The sequence below is a fragment of the Aptenodytes patagonicus genome, chromosome 1 (genome assembly GCF_965638725.1).
Source record: "Aptenodytes patagonicus chromosome 1, bAptPat1.pri.cur, whole genome shotgun sequence".
Taxonomy (NCBI): Eukaryota; Metazoa; Chordata; class Aves; order Sphenisciformes; family Spheniscidae; genus Aptenodytes; species Aptenodytes patagonicus.
In genome coordinates, this window is record NC_134949.1 from 108,677,874 (window position 1) to 108,694,579 (window position 16,706).

At 43.7% G+C, this 16,706-nt stretch overlaps 1 protein-coding gene across 3 annotated transcripts in view; it reads left to right on the forward strand.

Annotated features, from left to right (window-relative positions):
- The first annotated feature begins 414 nt into the window (after positions 1-414).
- Positions 415-16,706, forward strand: part of VGLL3 (vestigial like family member 3) — a 28,801-nt gene continuing 12,509 nt past the window's right edge. Inside the window, exons 1-3 of one of the 3 annotated variants that reach the window (XM_076351673.1) lie at positions 415-513; positions 9,823-10,078; positions 16,206-16,706. In XM_076351673.1, the coding sequence (XP_076207788.1) occupies positions 415-513; positions 9,823-10,078; positions 16,206-16,706 (856 nt within the window). Of the gene's footprint in view, positions 514-679; positions 730-9,822; positions 10,079-16,205 lie in introns of those variants that run through there. The other 2 variants (XM_076351682.1, XM_076351692.1) reach the window with 2 other exon arrangements.

Here is a 16,706-nt window from a genome sequence, read left to right on the forward strand (position 1 = left end):
CCCCGGCCAGAAGCGACGGGGACTCGCAGCAAAAGCGGATAAATAAACCCCGATGGGGGCCCGAACCTGCCTGACGGCGAAGGGCGGCGGCGGGACCCCCGGCACGGCCCCTCCGCCGGACGGCGCGGGGGCAGGTGCTGCGCGCCCGCGGAGCCGCTGCGAGGGGGGGCGGGCGGGGCGCGGTCCCCGCCCCCGCGGCCCCGCCGCCGCCGCCGCTGCCGCGCCGCCGCCGGGGCGCCCCGCGCTGCCGCCGCCGCGCTATAAGTGCGGGCGCGGGGCGCGGCGGCCGCCGAAGATGCGCTGGCAGCCGGGGCTGCGCGGCGCTGCGCCGCGGCCGCCCTGCGCGGAAGAGAAGGAGGAGGAAGGAGGGGGAGGCGGCGGCGGCGGCGGCGGCGGCGCGGGGCGGCCGCGGCCATGAGCTGCTCGGACGTGGCCATGCAGCAGCCCGCCCCGGCGGCGTGCGGGGCGCCCCGCTATCTGGCCGGCGCCGCGCCCGCGGCGGGCTGCCCGCAGGTGAGCCGCGGGCAGGGAAGGGTTGCGCGGGGTAACGCGCAAGTCGTGGTGGGGGGGCTTTTTGGGGAGGCCCCCCCTTAGCGGGCTGCATGGCGCATCGCTGGCTGGCCGGGGCGGAGACCTCCGCCCCGGCCAGCCAGCGATACGCTATGCAGCCCCCGGCTTGATTTGGAGATGCGGGGAGCTGGTGAGGGTGCCCCGGAGCAGCGGAGCCTGGTAAGACGTTTTTTTAAAAAGAAAAATGATTTTTCCCCACATTGCTGTATTTTTGGGGTGGGTGTTGGCTTGCTCGGCCGGAGTGGGGAAGGGGAAGAAAGTTATTTCTTGCCGCCTTCTCTCCCGCCCCCCCCCCCCCCCCCCTTCTCCGCTTGTCGCTCCTTACTTGACGAGCCTCCCCGCTCGCCCGCTTTGCCGGCACAGAGCCGCGCCTTTGCCGTCCGCTGGTGCGGTGCGGTCCGCGGGCGCGCACACGGGCGGAACCTCCGCCCTCCGCCGGCGGGAGGGGACCCGCGCTGCTCCCCGCGGACGGGGCGCGCCGCGCCGCTCGCCCCGGCTCTCCTGGAAGGTCGGCTCCGGCGAGTTTCCAGCTGAATTTGGTGATCAGATGTATTTTTAAAAAAAAAAAAAAAAAAAAAAAAAAGAATCAGGAAATTCTTATCAGGCTGACAGCATTTTTAGACTATGCAGTGCGTGGGTGAAGTGGGACTAATATTGACTTGGCCCTAATGTAGTCATCTGAGAATACATTTTTTGGTTGTTGCTGCATTCCATAAGGTTTTATCATTATTATCCATGAAGATTGTTTTCTCCGTACATGGGAAGTGACCCCTAATATCAACTTGCCTGGGAGACACGAATATGGGCTCAAACATAAAAATTCCTATCGCGTGTTATTGTTTTTTTTCTTTATTGTTGGGAGAGAGAGCGCGTTTGCAGAAACGATACCCCAGCGAACTTTTCCAGGTTGCTCACGTTGTTCATTGTAAATGCGGGCTCTGGAAAACTTGTGAGTTTTGCCTGTTGCAGTGTGCCTTCGTTATTATTTCTTCTCTAATCTAGGTCACAGCTTGTAGAACCTTCCATCTATACAGTAATTTTACTTACGAACTTTGGATTTGAAAATCTGGAGCTCCAGTTGTTAGCCTGCATGTTTTGGAGGGAAAATAAATAAATAATCTCAAATAGCTTCACTCTGACTAAGAGACCTAGAAGTAGAAAACTGCAATTGAAGCTTCGGTGAACTTTTTGGCATTTAACTCTGTAGGTGATTGGCTGTATTTCTCTTCCAGATCTGGAGTGTAGAACACACAGTACGTGAAAATCTATTAAATGATCATTAGCAGCTGTGTCACGCTCAAGTGCAATTGCTTTTTGTTTTTAAACAGAATCATGAAGTTTCTCCATCAGCTGAAAGCAGCACCATGTATGAAATGTCCCAGAGGCACCCTAATGAACGCCAAAGTTTCTTGAAATTTCATTTTACGTAAACTGAGTTCTTGTGGGTTATGCTATTTAAGAAAAGTGGAGGGAGATATGCAAGGCAAGAAACATAGATAGCTCTGTTCAGCCAGTATAGCACACGAGTCGTGGCCAGCACAATATATCCCGTTACTACCAAAAAACATTCTAAACGTTGCTGTCCTACATGTTATTGACAATTTGTTTTAGTTAATCCTGCTTGCGCCAATTTTCCTGAAATATTTGGAGTTGGAGGGTCTTCACAAACTACTCAGATGTCAGACTGGAAAACCGAGCTGTCGTTGCTGAACTAAGAACGTTGCACCCCTTAATTCTAGCAGCTGCGAACTTTAGAGCAGTTTATGTATTTTCTCTAAATCCAATGCTTTTTAAATAAAAAAAAAAAGTAAATATAGGATGGACTCCTCATGCATCTGTAGTTGTAGTGGAAAGATTTATTGTTCGGGCGACGTATGATATTTTGCAAGTCTGTCTTTCTTCAGAATTGTCCTGTCAGGGACATTTAATCAGCTGGTAAAGGGCATAAGAAAGAAGGATGAAGAATCTGTTGCCAGGTTTCTGTTTCTTCTTACACATGTGTTCAACATGTAAAACGCTCCTGCGCTCTTCGTGACGATGATGACCATTTTAAAGAATGTTCTTCTTTGCCGGAATTAAAACTGTGGTTTAAAAATAACAGCGAGGGAAGATGAATTAGTGGGATATCTTAAAAATAAAGCTCCTCACTGGAGCTGATAAAGTGGAGCTCACCCTTAAAATATCCAAGGACTCCATTGAAGCATTTTTTAGTGTTGTTGTACTATTCTGGTGTCTTTCAGTACCCGGTAAAATGGCTTGTTTTCTGAGAGAGAAAGCTCCTCCGTGCTGTGCTCCTGTTGGCTTTCCTTTCCTTCTCAGTGCGAGGAGATGTAGGTGTGTTATTCTAACTAAAGCCTGTGCGTCTTCATAGGTATTTGCAACAAATCTGACACAAACATGTAATTGGTTATGCCAGGTTTCGGTATCAGTTTTGTATCCTTTAAAGAGCAAAGCAAGCTCCTTAGCTGTGGAGCTGCCGTTGCAGATGTATATGCTCAAGTTCTGGGCCGCGGCGTCTCTCTGGAGAGGTAACCTCATCGTGTTTCTATAGGTTGCGTGCTGCATACGTGGGTCAGGAGAAGCGTCTCCAGCAAGCGGCTGGCATTGTGTCACTGCTCTGCAGTGAAAGGGGTTTGAATGGTCGTTCTCTTTTCTTTTTTTCTTTTTTTTTTTTTTAAATAACAGATCTTGGATTGCTTTTAAATGATGGACTAGCATGCACCCGGGTTGTGCAGAAGTGACTTTTTTTTTTTTTTTAGGGGATGGTCCATCATGCCTTTTTAAAGTTACCCCACGCTAAAGTTATTCCCACATTTCTGCATCTGTAGTTTTCACTCCCTTAAAATCAGCGCAGAACTGATTTTTGCTTTGCACAGAAACGCAGAATTTCTGGAAGCTTAGCTTTCACCAATCCGTAGCCAAGAAGGGACTTGCTGGCAAATTAATTTAGATGGGATTTTTTTTTTAAAAGCGCTTAACGGACTGAAGCCTGAATTCCTATTGAATGTTAATGGCAGTGGAGGCTTAGCACCTTAGATCTTTGAGATTGCTGAAGTCCAGGGAGTTTGCTGGAGGGCAGTAAGCGGAGTGTAGATATATACATGCTCACATGGTGCCAGAAGGAACTGATGAAAATGGGGTGTGGTCCTAATTCTGCAGATAAATCGGGGTTTCCATTTTCCTTTGCCAAAAGACAGAGTGAGTGTGTGCCGGTGTTACAAGAAGAACACGTTCCTGTGCGCGGTAAGGGCCCGTGCCTGCGCGAGTGTGAAGCCCTGCAGAACGGCGAAATTGAAATGCTCCTCATGGTATGCTTTCCTGAGGGGCTGTGCAGCTGTAGTAGTAAGTTTTGGCTTTCCTATGGGTTGGGTGAGGAATGGGTGTAACAGAACTGCTCATTCGAAGAGACTCTGGAAACACATAATCAGTGAAGAATCCTGTCGTCGTCTTGGCGCACAAGAAATGCCATGATGGCTTGCCATGCCCTGTCAATCTAGGTATAGCAAGCTGCAGAGCTGAGGCTAAGGTAGGATTCACCTTGGCTCACTAACAGCTGAGCTCAAGACCTTTGAAATGGGAAGTTACAGTAAATGGTAGTTTTGGAATTTCTCCATGGTATGTAGATGTAGAGAGCTAAGCCAACACCATCCTTGCTAAATCAAGTCTTGCATAAAGAGTTGTGATATGCTCAAGTCAGACTTTCTGCTGGCAGTGCTGTAGACAGACTTTTTCCAGATAAGGGCTTGTCTCCATTAGCAAATTAAGTCACTAACTTAACTCTTCCTTCCAAACTAACAACATTGCAGACAAGGACAAGTCACGTTTAACGTTGTGTCAGCTGGCTGTAGCTAAACCCTAATTCATGTACTGTAACTTAGTTTTTCAGTAAAGTTCTTTGTATCACATGCTCACAACTTTGAGGACGGGCTTATTATATTGCTTATACTGTGTGGCAGTCCGCAGTATCTAACACAGCAGATAGCTTCACATTTAGTTTTTGTAGTTCAGGTGCTTTCTCAAGGCTTGTTCTGAAGCCTGGTGGTTGCCCTACTACTGACTTCACTGGAAATCAGTAGGAAATCTGAATCAGACCTATATAACTCACCTTTAAAGGCTACTTTCAGAATTACAGGATGTAAAACCTGGATTAAGTCTTGCCGTGTGTGGGGGCTTTTGTTGTTTTGTTTTGTTTAATCCCACGAGACACTGCTGATTTAAAAAATTTGGCTTGCTTTACTTTGTTGTTCGGATCGGGACCAAATTCTATTTGATCTTCCTCTATCTACATAAAAATGGAGCTTTAGACATTAATGGTACGCCTCTGTTTAGATGTACAGCAAAAGATGTATAAATTCATTCTTTTTCCTCCGCCGCTTCCCTCCATCAGCAGAGCACAGCAGGAGCTCCAGGCTCTACTGCTGCAAATCCAGTGGCTCACCTGAAAGCAAGCGTGTGGCTTTGCTCTCGGCTTGCTCATTTGCGAGGGTAGAAGTTAGCATTTCGTGTTTTCAGGGCATGCCGTAAATACCGCTTTCAGGCCCAGCATTCCATGCTCTGATTGCTTGAAATTGTCTTCTTCCTTGAATACTTTCTGTGTTGTCAATAGGAGCCTGCTTGGCAGACAGCTCCACAAATGGAGGACTGTCCATGATTTGCCCGGAGTTTGTTGCTGAAATTCCTTCTCAGAAGCTTATGTCAAATGACAGGCTTTTTCTCAGGATAGGGTCATATAGTGTTTCCTCAGTGTAGTTATTCTTTATTTTTGGTTCCTGTTCTTTCTCTCATAATGGAAAATCTGTAACAGGTGGCCACAGGCACACCAGTCTTTCATGCTTGGGAACATAAAGGACCATATGCTCTATGATGGCATGTATGGAGATAATAAGTTGTAGGAATAGGCAACCAGCTTATATGTAAAATAAGAGCTGGCCTGACTTTTCGCTTCAAACTTGGCTAAACTAAAACTTGCTCCGTTCTCAACTGTGCTCGGTTGTTTTTCTGTTTTGCTGCCTACTAGCTGGTTTCAGCTGGAACTGAATTTTTTTCAGTTTGCGAAGAGGAATGTTCTGACATTTTTACCAGACACGCTGGGTGAGATCCGGGACCCTGGAAGTCAGTTGGACTTTTGCCATTGGCTTTAATGTGGACAGAATTTCACTGCATGAGAACCGTTTTGCTTGGTTCTGGGTAGGGTATGTCAGAAAATACCAGGCATCTTCAAGATTTTTTTTTTTTTTTTTTGTGAGATTTTGAACCACACGCTTTCTTGGTCTAAAAGTGGTCATTCTTCCTCCAGAAGACAGGATGATGCTTATCCAGCATAAGCCTTCTCTTTAATGTCGCCGTATTAGTGGTGATTTGCTATTGACCTTAGTTTCCTTTTGTTAGACAACTTGCAGTAAGAGTTTAAATTCTCTTTGGAAGAGCCTGTTTGTGAATATATGAAATAACCAAAATAATGTTGGTTTAAGGTGAATGCAGCCCGTGCTGTACAGCATTATTTACCCAGAGGTTGTACCGTTCATCGTTCAGCCATGAACTTGGATCTATTAGCTAAGCTGGCATCAGGTGCTATAGACGTTGGATTTCCCTGTTTCCCAGTATGCTAAGCTGACTTTTAATTCTGTATTCGGAATCTTGGCTGAGATGAGATTTTGTGTGTTTGTTTTGTTCTGTTTTTCAGAGGCTGCTTAATCTCAGTCTCTAGTTTTTAAGGAAGAGAGGTGGAATTAATGAATATATGAAAGCATTAGAGATCTGAACATAGGGAAGAAATAACATTGTGTTTGGGCAGAAAATGCTCTTTGTAAAGATCTTATAGATACTGATGGCTGCTTAAATATATGCCAGAACTGTTCGTATGAAAAAAGTACGAGTGAAACTGGGCTAGCCCAGATTAGTTAGCAGAAACCTAACCGTTTTTTTTTTTATTTGTTTTGTTTTATTCCCCCCGACCCGCTCCCCACCCCGTGATGGTGGGACAAATTCATTTAGCCGTTGATGATCTTGCATACTTTTCCACTCACACAAGTGCAGTCAGAAATGCTATGAGAAGATTACTGTTACGGTCAGAACAAGTAAGACAGAATTTGTGTGCAGGCAAGGTATTTTAAAGGAGTTAGGGGGAGAAAAAGCATTATTAAAGGATGTATATAATGGAAAGGATGTATATCCGTTGCATGCAAGGAAAACTTCTTGAGTTGCTTTATCTCACTGTAGCCTCTTACTTAGAGTCCTGTAATTACAGGCTGATAATTTCTTCCTGAAATACAAATTAAGTAGATCTGTATCTGATCACAGGCTTGATGCAGTTTTGAAAAATATTTTGATTTAGAACTCTCATGCTTTGCAAAAAACTCACCACAAAACACAGCTTGTCACTGGAAATAACTTCAGTCTGTACACAAGGCCTTGTACTTGTCCATCAGTACTACAATCTCTTTTTTTACATAAAAAGTAAAAGAAGTCAGATTTGGTGTTTTCAAAACCAACGGGTGCTCAGAATATCTTGTAATGACTGCCCGTGGACTGGAGGGGAGGGAAGAGAGTTGAATGGAAAATGAATTAGATTCTTAGGCTGTGGAAGGGGGAACATTCCTGCACAGAGAAGCGACTCTGGAGATAAGTTTTAATTTCCTGAGTTCCAGTCTCTATATAGGAACATTGAAAGACTTCCTTCCTGATAACCAAGTCAAGCCAGGGGCTATATTAAACGATGTGTTTCTGTATATAATTGCGTGCTCGTATATGTATTTGCATACTCACAGTATAAATACAAATAGTGTATCTGTAATGATAGAAGTCAACCTTTAAACGTGTTGCATGTATTCAAGGTCTGGCATGTATACTACTCCTGAGGTGACGTAATATATCAATATCTATTTAGACTTTTATAAAGGATCTCTTTCATACTTTGTCTCTACGTGAAAAACAAAACCCAATTAAAAACAAAAATGAAAAAACCACCCTCCCCAACCACTTGTCTCGCATTTTTAAGAGGACCTGGGTTATGGAGCACCTTTAAGAACGATCAAGTCACTGAGGTAGATGTGTTACAGGTTTCTAATGCATATATCTCCTGTATATGCAATATTGTTATAACCATTTCTGTCTTACTAAGGTCTCATTGTTCCGTGATTGCTTAGACAAAACCATGAAGCTCGCTATGAGTGATATCTTAGTAAGCATTTCAGGAACAAATATTAGGAGACTTTTTCTTTGTTTGTTTACAGGAGGCACAAAGCATTTACAAAAAAGTACAGGTCACCCCAAATTCTGCATTTGCAAAACTTAGTTTCAGAGCCTCAGACTATGTTTTGTTTTAGCAATTAGTTTCTAGTAAAACTGTTTTAATTTGCTGTTTCCATCTTTGGTTCTTTCCAAATCCCACAGTTTTTCTTCATATTTTTGGGATTTTGGGATAAAACCATATGTCTAAATAAGTAATATTGTGCTAAGCGGAACCACAGTATAACTTGCTTTGTGAAGCACAGATTTACTTGAATTCCAGACCATTGTCTAGATATCCCAAACTAAAATACAATTACTTACATCCCTCATTGCAGTTTGTGTAACAGCATCAGAATTAAAGGTATTACTGAGCTGTTCTGTGTTTATCAGTTAACCTACTGTCATGTCAGATACGTTGCTTAATTTCTATGAGCTTTTAGTGTTATAGGTTTTAGTTCCACTTGTCAATAGCTCTTTCTTACAATTAATTTTTTTCGTAACCATTCATAATTAAAAATTAGCCCCAGAGTATCTATTTTGTATTACAATGAAAGAATTTGTATTGGCTTATATGATTTTAGAAAGCACCAAATGTAGATCTATTGACGGTATACAAGATTGGAAAATGACTTTCAATTATTTCTAAATTGGACAAGCCTATTTATTGTATAAATGGAACTTTATAGATGGTGTAATTGTTTGACTTTTTCTTTAGAACAACTTTGGAAAAAGGGAAAAAAGCCATAAACTTAAAGAGATTCTGATGGCGCTAAAGTGTTGCCAAGCAAACCATAAAAGATAAATCAAACTATAATTCTATAGAAAAGCTATGAAAGACTCCTACATATGTGCTGTAGTTGTTTTTGGGTTCCTGAAGCTGCTTGTGTGTAAAGTCAGCTGTGGAAATGGCTATCTAGCTAAAAGCTACGATTCCTGCAGCTTGACTGTTGTGGGGAGATTTTTTTTCTGTGAAAACAGTTGTAAAGTGGAACATCTGAAAAATATGTTCCATGCAAAATGGATCTTCACACACATTTATTTTGACATTTAGGTTTGATTTGAGAGAGAGAGAAGATTCTGAAATAGCCATTCACAGATGGCTTGTGCGGGTTTTATTTTTTTTATATGCTTCTCTGTGTTTTTGGTTTGGGGTGGATTTTTTTGCATGTGTTTGCAGACTTGTCAATCCCCTTCTTCCCCCAGATCACATGTTTAATTTTTTATGACTTGAATTTTTGTCCTTTTTTCCAGAAGCTGATGTTTAAAAAATAAAAAGAAAAAAGGAAAAGGGGCAAAAGTCTCCCACCCCAACCGCAAAACAACAAACCACCCCAAACCAAACAAACAAATAAAACCCCTCAAACTTCCCCCCCCCCCCATCCAAACTCTACTCACCACCCTAAGGTATAGCTTCCTATGATAAAAAATTTCTTGGCAGTGAGTGAGAATTTATGCATTTTGTGGACTTTGATAATACAGTGGAAAATTCTTCAGGAAGCACCAAATTCTCCCATCTTGATGCCTTCAGCAATGAGTAGATGTGGGGAGTCCAGAGGGCCCTATGCTCTCGACTGGGGGAGCGCGGTGGGCAAAACCTGGTGCATGTTCAGCTAGACGGGTGAAATGCAGACGTTGTGTATCTGGCCACCCTTCCACAGGGCTGGACTCGACCTCTGCAGCCTTTACTGATGGGAGTAAGCCTTTCCAGGTGGGAGTCAGGAGTGAATTGTTAGAGCCTGTCTGTTTTCTTTTGAAGGTATTGAGTGAAAGCTGTTGCCGTTAAATTGTGGTTGTGAAACGTTCCTGAGAAGCAGGTCCATCTGTGTGTGAGGAATAAAAACTCTGAGTGGCGCTGGTAATCTCTTCTTTGTGAAATGTCGGTGTGAAATATCCCTGTATTCCAACTGTAATTATGAAATGAATATTCAATGTATTCAGTTATTTTTCTTTAAGGAAACCAGATGTTGATCTTGCACTGAATGCCATCAGTGATACATCTCTTTGTTTTGTTTTTAATCCCAGAAGAAGTTAGCTGTATACAACAAGATGCAGGAGTCTCTGGAAGTGACCCTTCCCAGCAAGCAAGAGGAGGATGAGAAAGACCAGCCTGCCGAGATGGAGTACCTTAACTCTCGCTGCGTCCTTTTCACTTACTTCCAGGGAGACATTGGTTCAGTAGTGGATGAACACTTCTCAAGAGCTTTGAGCCAAGCCAGTAGCTTCAATCCAGAAACTGCCCTTACCAAGAGCAAGGCAGGGCTAAGTCCTCTGTGGAGAGGTAAGAGGAGCAGTAACTTGCTCTCTGTGGTGTGGCTTGCTCGGTCTGTGTCATGGTAATGCATATTGCATTGCAGCTGAAAATTTGCTTCTCTGTGGAGGTGGAAAAACTACCCTCAAATTTGAAAGAACCAAGATGCTTCTTGGGGTTGAGTGATCTGAAGTGTTAAAAGGGGGAAAGAGGCGCCAAAGGAATGGAAGAAGCAGGCACCTCCCTCTCTTGCCATAGCCCGCGGCTCCGCCGAGGCCTGGAAAGAACAGGCCAGAGCTTGTGTGGCTTCACAAATGTCTGCTGCAAGGTTGGAGGCTTATTTTTAAGCTCCAAGCGTGAAACTTGGTCTGTGAGGCAAGAGCAAAGCTGTTCGGGATGCTGGCCTTGGACGTGAGGAGACCCATGCAGCCTTCTTGGGTGACTTTGCCAGGCGATTATGATTTGTCTACGGCTGCTTTCCAGGTAGGGAGGAGCCAGCACAGGCTGGAACAGGTTTGGGTGCAAGCCCTGGCCCACGTGGCTGCAGCCGTATGGTGTGGTGCATTGCAGCCTGCCCACGGGCAGAGCTCACGGGGGAGATACATCCATCGCTCCTGCTTCTGAACAGGGAGTAGACACGTGGTAGGTGCTGCGAGGCATTTGCATACTGCCATAATACTTATGTCTTGTAATGCATATGAGCATGATCAACGATAGCGGATCTTGCCAGATAAACTGGGTAGACCTTATGGATAAGAGTTCAAAATTGGTGGCTGGAGAAAGTGTGCTGGTAAGACGCTATTTCCATTTTGTTGAATGTGGCAGTCTGGGTAGTTTTTCGGATCCACAGCTGCATCATTTCTGATCATGTCCTTATGTGGACTGGCAAAGGGCCATGAACTAAGTGTTGTGAGCAATGGCCTTGCATCGGGTTGGGTGAGAGAGACACCCTGAGGATCCTTGTAGGAGTAGTGGTGTTCATAATCAGCGATGTTGAGGTGAGAGTGTACTGATGAAAGTCACAGATAATAAAGAGAGACGGGATTTTTGGAAACCGCTATGAAGAGAAAAATAGCACAGAAGGACTTGCTTTCCAGAAGGATGATGACAATTCCGAGGAAGTTTAAGCAAAGGTCAGCACAAGTGGCTAGGGAGCTAGAGGAATTTATGGCTTGAGCCGGGACCATTAATGTTAACGGGAAATTTTCCGTCGAGTCGACTAAGAGCAGGATTGAACCTGTGCTTACTAAAAAGGAGACTGGAGCATTTATAAATGGCCCAGACAGGCTATAAATGTTTTAGAGATGGGATCAAGGCAGTCCCCAGAGACCCCATGCCTACAGCAAGCCCTCTTTACTGAGCTTGGAGACATACCATGGGTGGGGTTGTGTGTCTTCTCTTTGGCCTCAGACATACGCTGCTGTTTTTCCCTGGCTCCCCCCATGGTTGCACAGCCCTCCCCAGAGGGCTCTGCAGGGGACAGGGTGGCCTGGCGTAAGGGTTCTTCAGCCGTGCTGCCTCCTGACCCAGCGTGCCCCTTGCTGTCGGCAGGGAACGGAGGTCTGCGTGTCCTGAAAGTCTTCTGGGAGTAAAGTAAGGGGATATGCCCTCTGCCGTCACTGCACCTGCTGAAGTGGTATGAAAAGCCCCAGGGAGGCTGCTGGGCAGGGCTGCTTGGTTCTGCGCTGTGGACGCTGAGAAAGCTGGGGGTATTTGCTTCTCCAGAGAAGAGAAGGTGATAAGAGTTTCATCAGGCCAAAATGAGTTTCTGAAACGTGCCTGCTTGAAAAAAGTGGGGAAGGAGCGATGCTAACACCTTGGTCTTCTGGTTCATGTACAGTTGTCAAAGATGCTCAGTTACAGCAAATGGATGTGAATTTGTATGCCATTACCTACAGAAGTTAAAATATCATTAGCTTGAAGATCTTTTATAAATAACCTTCATGGGTAGTCAGAATTTTTGTCAATAAATTACTCAAAGATAAATTTAAAAAAAAAAAGCTTTTGTGTTTGCAATAGCTGTTTTGGAAGGCACAGATCTAAATGGAAAGTGTGTGGGCATAAACTGGCTACTCAGCTCACTGCGTTATTTCTCCTGTACCTGAAAGGAGGGATTAGTAATGTTTTCTGCTTTTTTTTTTTCATCTTGTTGTGGGATTTTTTTAGTGTCCTGATGGAAGAGCAAACTGTCATTTCATCATTAAGGTGATACGGTGGGGTTTTTTTGTTTCTAGGAGGGATTTTGCTTAAGTGTAGAAAATAGAACCTGTTGTCCTGAAAAGAGCAAGTTTTCGTCTTTTGTATGTTGAAAATACTGATCAGTTTAGGCTAAAATTAACTTCAAAACTGACTTTTTATAAAACATAGTTCCCTACAACAGGCTCCGGTAACATGGACTTTGAGGTGAGGAATTGAAGGTGTAGCTACGTGATTCTTTTGCAGGGGCTAATGGAACTAATGATACCTTGAAACTAATGTTACCTTAACGGTATTTTTATCAACATGTTTTTCCTAGCTGAAAGTGTTGGGTTTTTGTCTGTCTTGGTTTTTTGTTTTGTTTTGTTTTTTTCCCCTCTTGCCTTAACTGAGAAGTAATGTTGTACTACAGAAAATTCCATACATTGTCTTCTTTACAGCATGTGCACTTTGGCATATTTTCAGTGCGTGTTGGCCAGCCACCGTGAACATTTGCATTAGTCACCGCTTCGTGGTATCTGAGATGTTGCCATCTCCCTGCCTCCCTGTACTTAGAATAGGAAATTGTGGTAACTGCAGTATCTTTCCTGGCAGACGATTTTTGTTAAATGCCTCCTTCCCTGCTCCTGAAAGCCCGTGGAAGCTACTCAGATTATTTTTTTTTTTCTTTCTCAAGGACAGTGTTGAAATGGTTGTTTCTCCATTGCCATGTCCCATAGAGGCCAGGTATCTGACATGATGGTAACTGTAAAGATAATTGGTTGTGCTCGCTGTTTTAAAGGTGGGAAGGAAAGGAGACCCTTCAAACACCATGAAAATGTGTGGTGGCTGGGGTTTGCGGTTCAACACAGAGATGGTTCTTGTTGATGGGGTTGCTGCACGCTTGATATTTAGTAGCATCCTCTGTGAGCACTCAGGATGAAGTTTTCTTGCATGTTCATATAACCTGGATGGACCCTGTATCTGCAGTGACATGACTTGACCTTGACCAGTGAGGTTGGTCCCTGCAGTTACACTCAGTGGTGTCTCGGTGGGGGACGACCCATGACAGTTTCTGACAGTCGTAATGGCTTTGTGAAATGTGCACAGATTTGAAAAATGGAGATGACCAAACATGTTTTCTGTGGCCTAGACCTTCTGCATGATTGGTAAAGCCAAGCTGGTATGCAATCTGGGATGAATTCATATTGGCAAATCCAGTGGTTTAAAGTGCTCTCTCCTGGTATTAAAGTTGTCCTGCAGATACTTTGTGGTTTTCTGTGCTTTTTTGAAGTGAGATGGTTTGGATTTAGGGCTTTTCCATGCAGATAACAGCCAGATAGTTTCCAAAAACTCTCGATTACAGAGATTAATTTTCCAGAATACTGGCAGTGCATTGTCAAGCTGTGCTTCTCTGTTAAGCAGTGAGGAGAACAACAGACTGGACATGAAGAAGCTTGGTTTTGCTTTTTTTTGTCAGCCCTGCTGCCAGCACTGCAAGCCATGTGCACTCTCCATCTCAGCCTAATCCCTTGTAACAAGAAACAATTTACAAACAAGGAACAATACCAATTTCAGAGGGGTGCTGAGACTTCTGTTATATGTTTGAAGCTCTCTCCAGTCTTCTAGCATGAATTACTATAGAAATACGTTGCTAAAAAAGGAAGCAACCTTTTGAAGAAAGCCATGTTGGAGTACAGTCTGCTAGATAAGCTTGCAGCCTCTGAGGCGGTTTGGCACAGAGAGAAGTTCTCTATGTTTGTCTATAGTACATTTGCAAAGTTTATTTTCAATAGCAGAAGTTAATCAGGCTCAATAAACTGCCTAAATCAAAGCCAATTGATGTGTGGAAAAAATTTCTATGGTTTTAATGGATTTTAAAACAGATACGTAAGTGTCCTAGTGATGCAGTTAGAAAACACTTTTACAGTTTTTTGTTTCCAAAGTATTTTTGTGTAAACAGCGATCAGGGGCAGGAGCATTTGAAGAATCTGTTCGTTCTCAATGGTGTCTTCACCCAAGTCTCGTTCCAGTTGCTTGTTAAACAAAGCAAAACAAAAGGTCATTTAAAAAAAAAAAAAATTGTAAATGTTATATGGGGAACAGAGGATTCCTCGCCTCATCAAATATTAAACTTCCCTGGCTTTATTTCTCCGTAAGCTATTTTTATGACTGCTCTTTCATCAGGGGTAAAGTCCTGTATTTTTATGTTTCCATCTTTGACCAAAAAACCCCCTATTTGAGCTGAGACATACTGCATGAAGCAGTACTTTCAAACATGACCTGGCAAGAGGATTGTGAGAATGGAGATGCCAATACTTTCCTACACATCAAAAACACTAACCGCTTCTCCAAAAGAGGAATTTTTAGAATGTGATTTCATAATGTATTGAAATCCATTTAAATATAAGTTGAGCCCTAGCTGTAAGAAGCAGCGAGTCTTTTATTTCTGACAAAAACTTCTTTCAGTTACATAGGTGATTCTGCTTGTCTGATCCTATTGGGTACAGGGCAGCGTGATATATACTGTAAGGGACTAATGTCAGATGTGTTAGCTACGATCTTTATCCCGTCAAAGCATGCAATTAGTTTGAGAAGATCTGGTATTCTTCCTCTAGCCAAATGTCTCGTATTCTGCAGTGTGACTTGGTTCTCTGTCCTCAGAAGAATTTACAGCCACAACAGCTGCCTTTCTAAATGATGTGTTCTGGTCCGGTCAGGAGTTAGCCTCTCCTCATAATTCCTGTACCAAGATCCTGAGAGATCTGCTACTTTTCAGCCTGGAGAAGAGACGTCTTCTCGGGGGGTGGGGGTGGTGTGTGTGTGTGTGTGTGTGTGTGTCTTATCGATATGTATAAATACCTGATGGGAGGGAATGAAGGTGGGGGAGCCAGGGTCTCCTCAGCAATGCTTGTTGACAGGACAAGAGGCAATTGGCATGAATTAGAAAACAGGAAATTCCATCTGAACACAAGAAAACACTTTTTTCCTTTTTTCCTTCTTTTTCCTTTTTTCCTTCTTTTTCCTTTTTTCCTTCTTTTTCCTTTTTTCCTTCTTTTTCCTCTTTTCCTTCTTTTTCCTCTTTTCCTTCTTTTTCCTCTTTTCCTTCTTTTTCCTTTTTTCCTTCTTTTTCCTTTTTTCCTTCTTTTTCCTTTTTTCCTTCTTTTTCCTTTTTTCCTTCTTTTTCCTTTTTTCCTTCTTTTTCCTTTTTTCCTTCTTTTTCCTTTTTTCCTTCTTTTTCCTTTTTTCCTTCTTTTTCCTTTTTTCCTTCTTTTTCCTTTTTTCCTTCTTTTTCCTTTTTTCCTTCTTTTTCCTTTTTTCCTTCTTTTTCCTTTTTTCCTTCTTTTTCCTTTTTTCCTTCTTTTTCCTTTTTTCCTTCTTTTTCCTTTTTTCCTTCTTTTTTCTTTTTTCCTTCTTTTTTCTTTTTTCCTTCTTTTTTCTTTTTTCCTTCTTTTTTCTTTTTTCCTTCTTTTCCCTTTCTTCCTTCTTTTCCCTTTCTTCCTTCTTTTCCCTTTCTTCCTTCTTTTCCCTTTCTTCCTTCTTTTCCCTTTCTTCCTTCTTTTCCCTTTCTTCTCTTTTCCCTTTCTTCTTCTTCTTCTTTCTCTTTTCCCTTTCTTCTTCTTCTTCTTTTCTTTTCCCTTTCTTCTTCTTCTTCTTTCTCTTTTGTTTTCTTTTGTTGAGGGTGGCTAAACACTGGAACAGGTTGCCCAGAGAGAGGTTGTGGAGTTTGGATCTCAGTCAAAATCTGACTGGACACGGTCCTGGACAACCTGCTCCAGGTGACCCCACTTGAGCAGGGGGGCTTGGACTAGACGATCTCAAGAGATCCCCTCCTACCTCAACTGTCCTGTGATTCTGTGATTGCTGAGGAAGCTTGAGTTCAGCGTTACGAATTTCAGAGAGTAGAAAATCATTGTGGGGCTTTTGTCATTACATTTGTTTTTCAGCTTCAGTCATACTTCATTTCTCTCCTCTCTACCAGAAAGCTCAACAATTTCAAGCCAAAGGAGCAGTTTCCCAACATCATTTTGGACCAGCTCTTATCAGCCTCCCCCTCCACCGTGCTTAAGTGGAGTACACCCTGATTTCCCCGTTACTGCACCAGGCACCTTCCCAACAGCAGATCCCAGCAGCTGGCCAGGACACGGCCTTCATCAGACTGCCCCACCTCCTCCCCCTGCTGCATCTGAATCCTGGCATTATCCTTTAGCATCTCAGGTGAGCCCTTCGTATGCACACATGCATGACGTGTACATGCATCGCCATCACCCTCATCCACACATGCACCATCACCATCCCAGCTCGCACCGTGACCCCCGGTATGGGTCCCTGCTGATGCCTTCAGTCCGCGCAGCCAGGATTCCTGCTCCCCAGTGTGACGTGACAAAGACAGATCCCGCTGCTGTCACCAGCGCTACCTCAGCATGGGCTGGAGCCTTTCACGGAACAGTGGACATTGTACCAAGTTTTGGGTTTGACACAG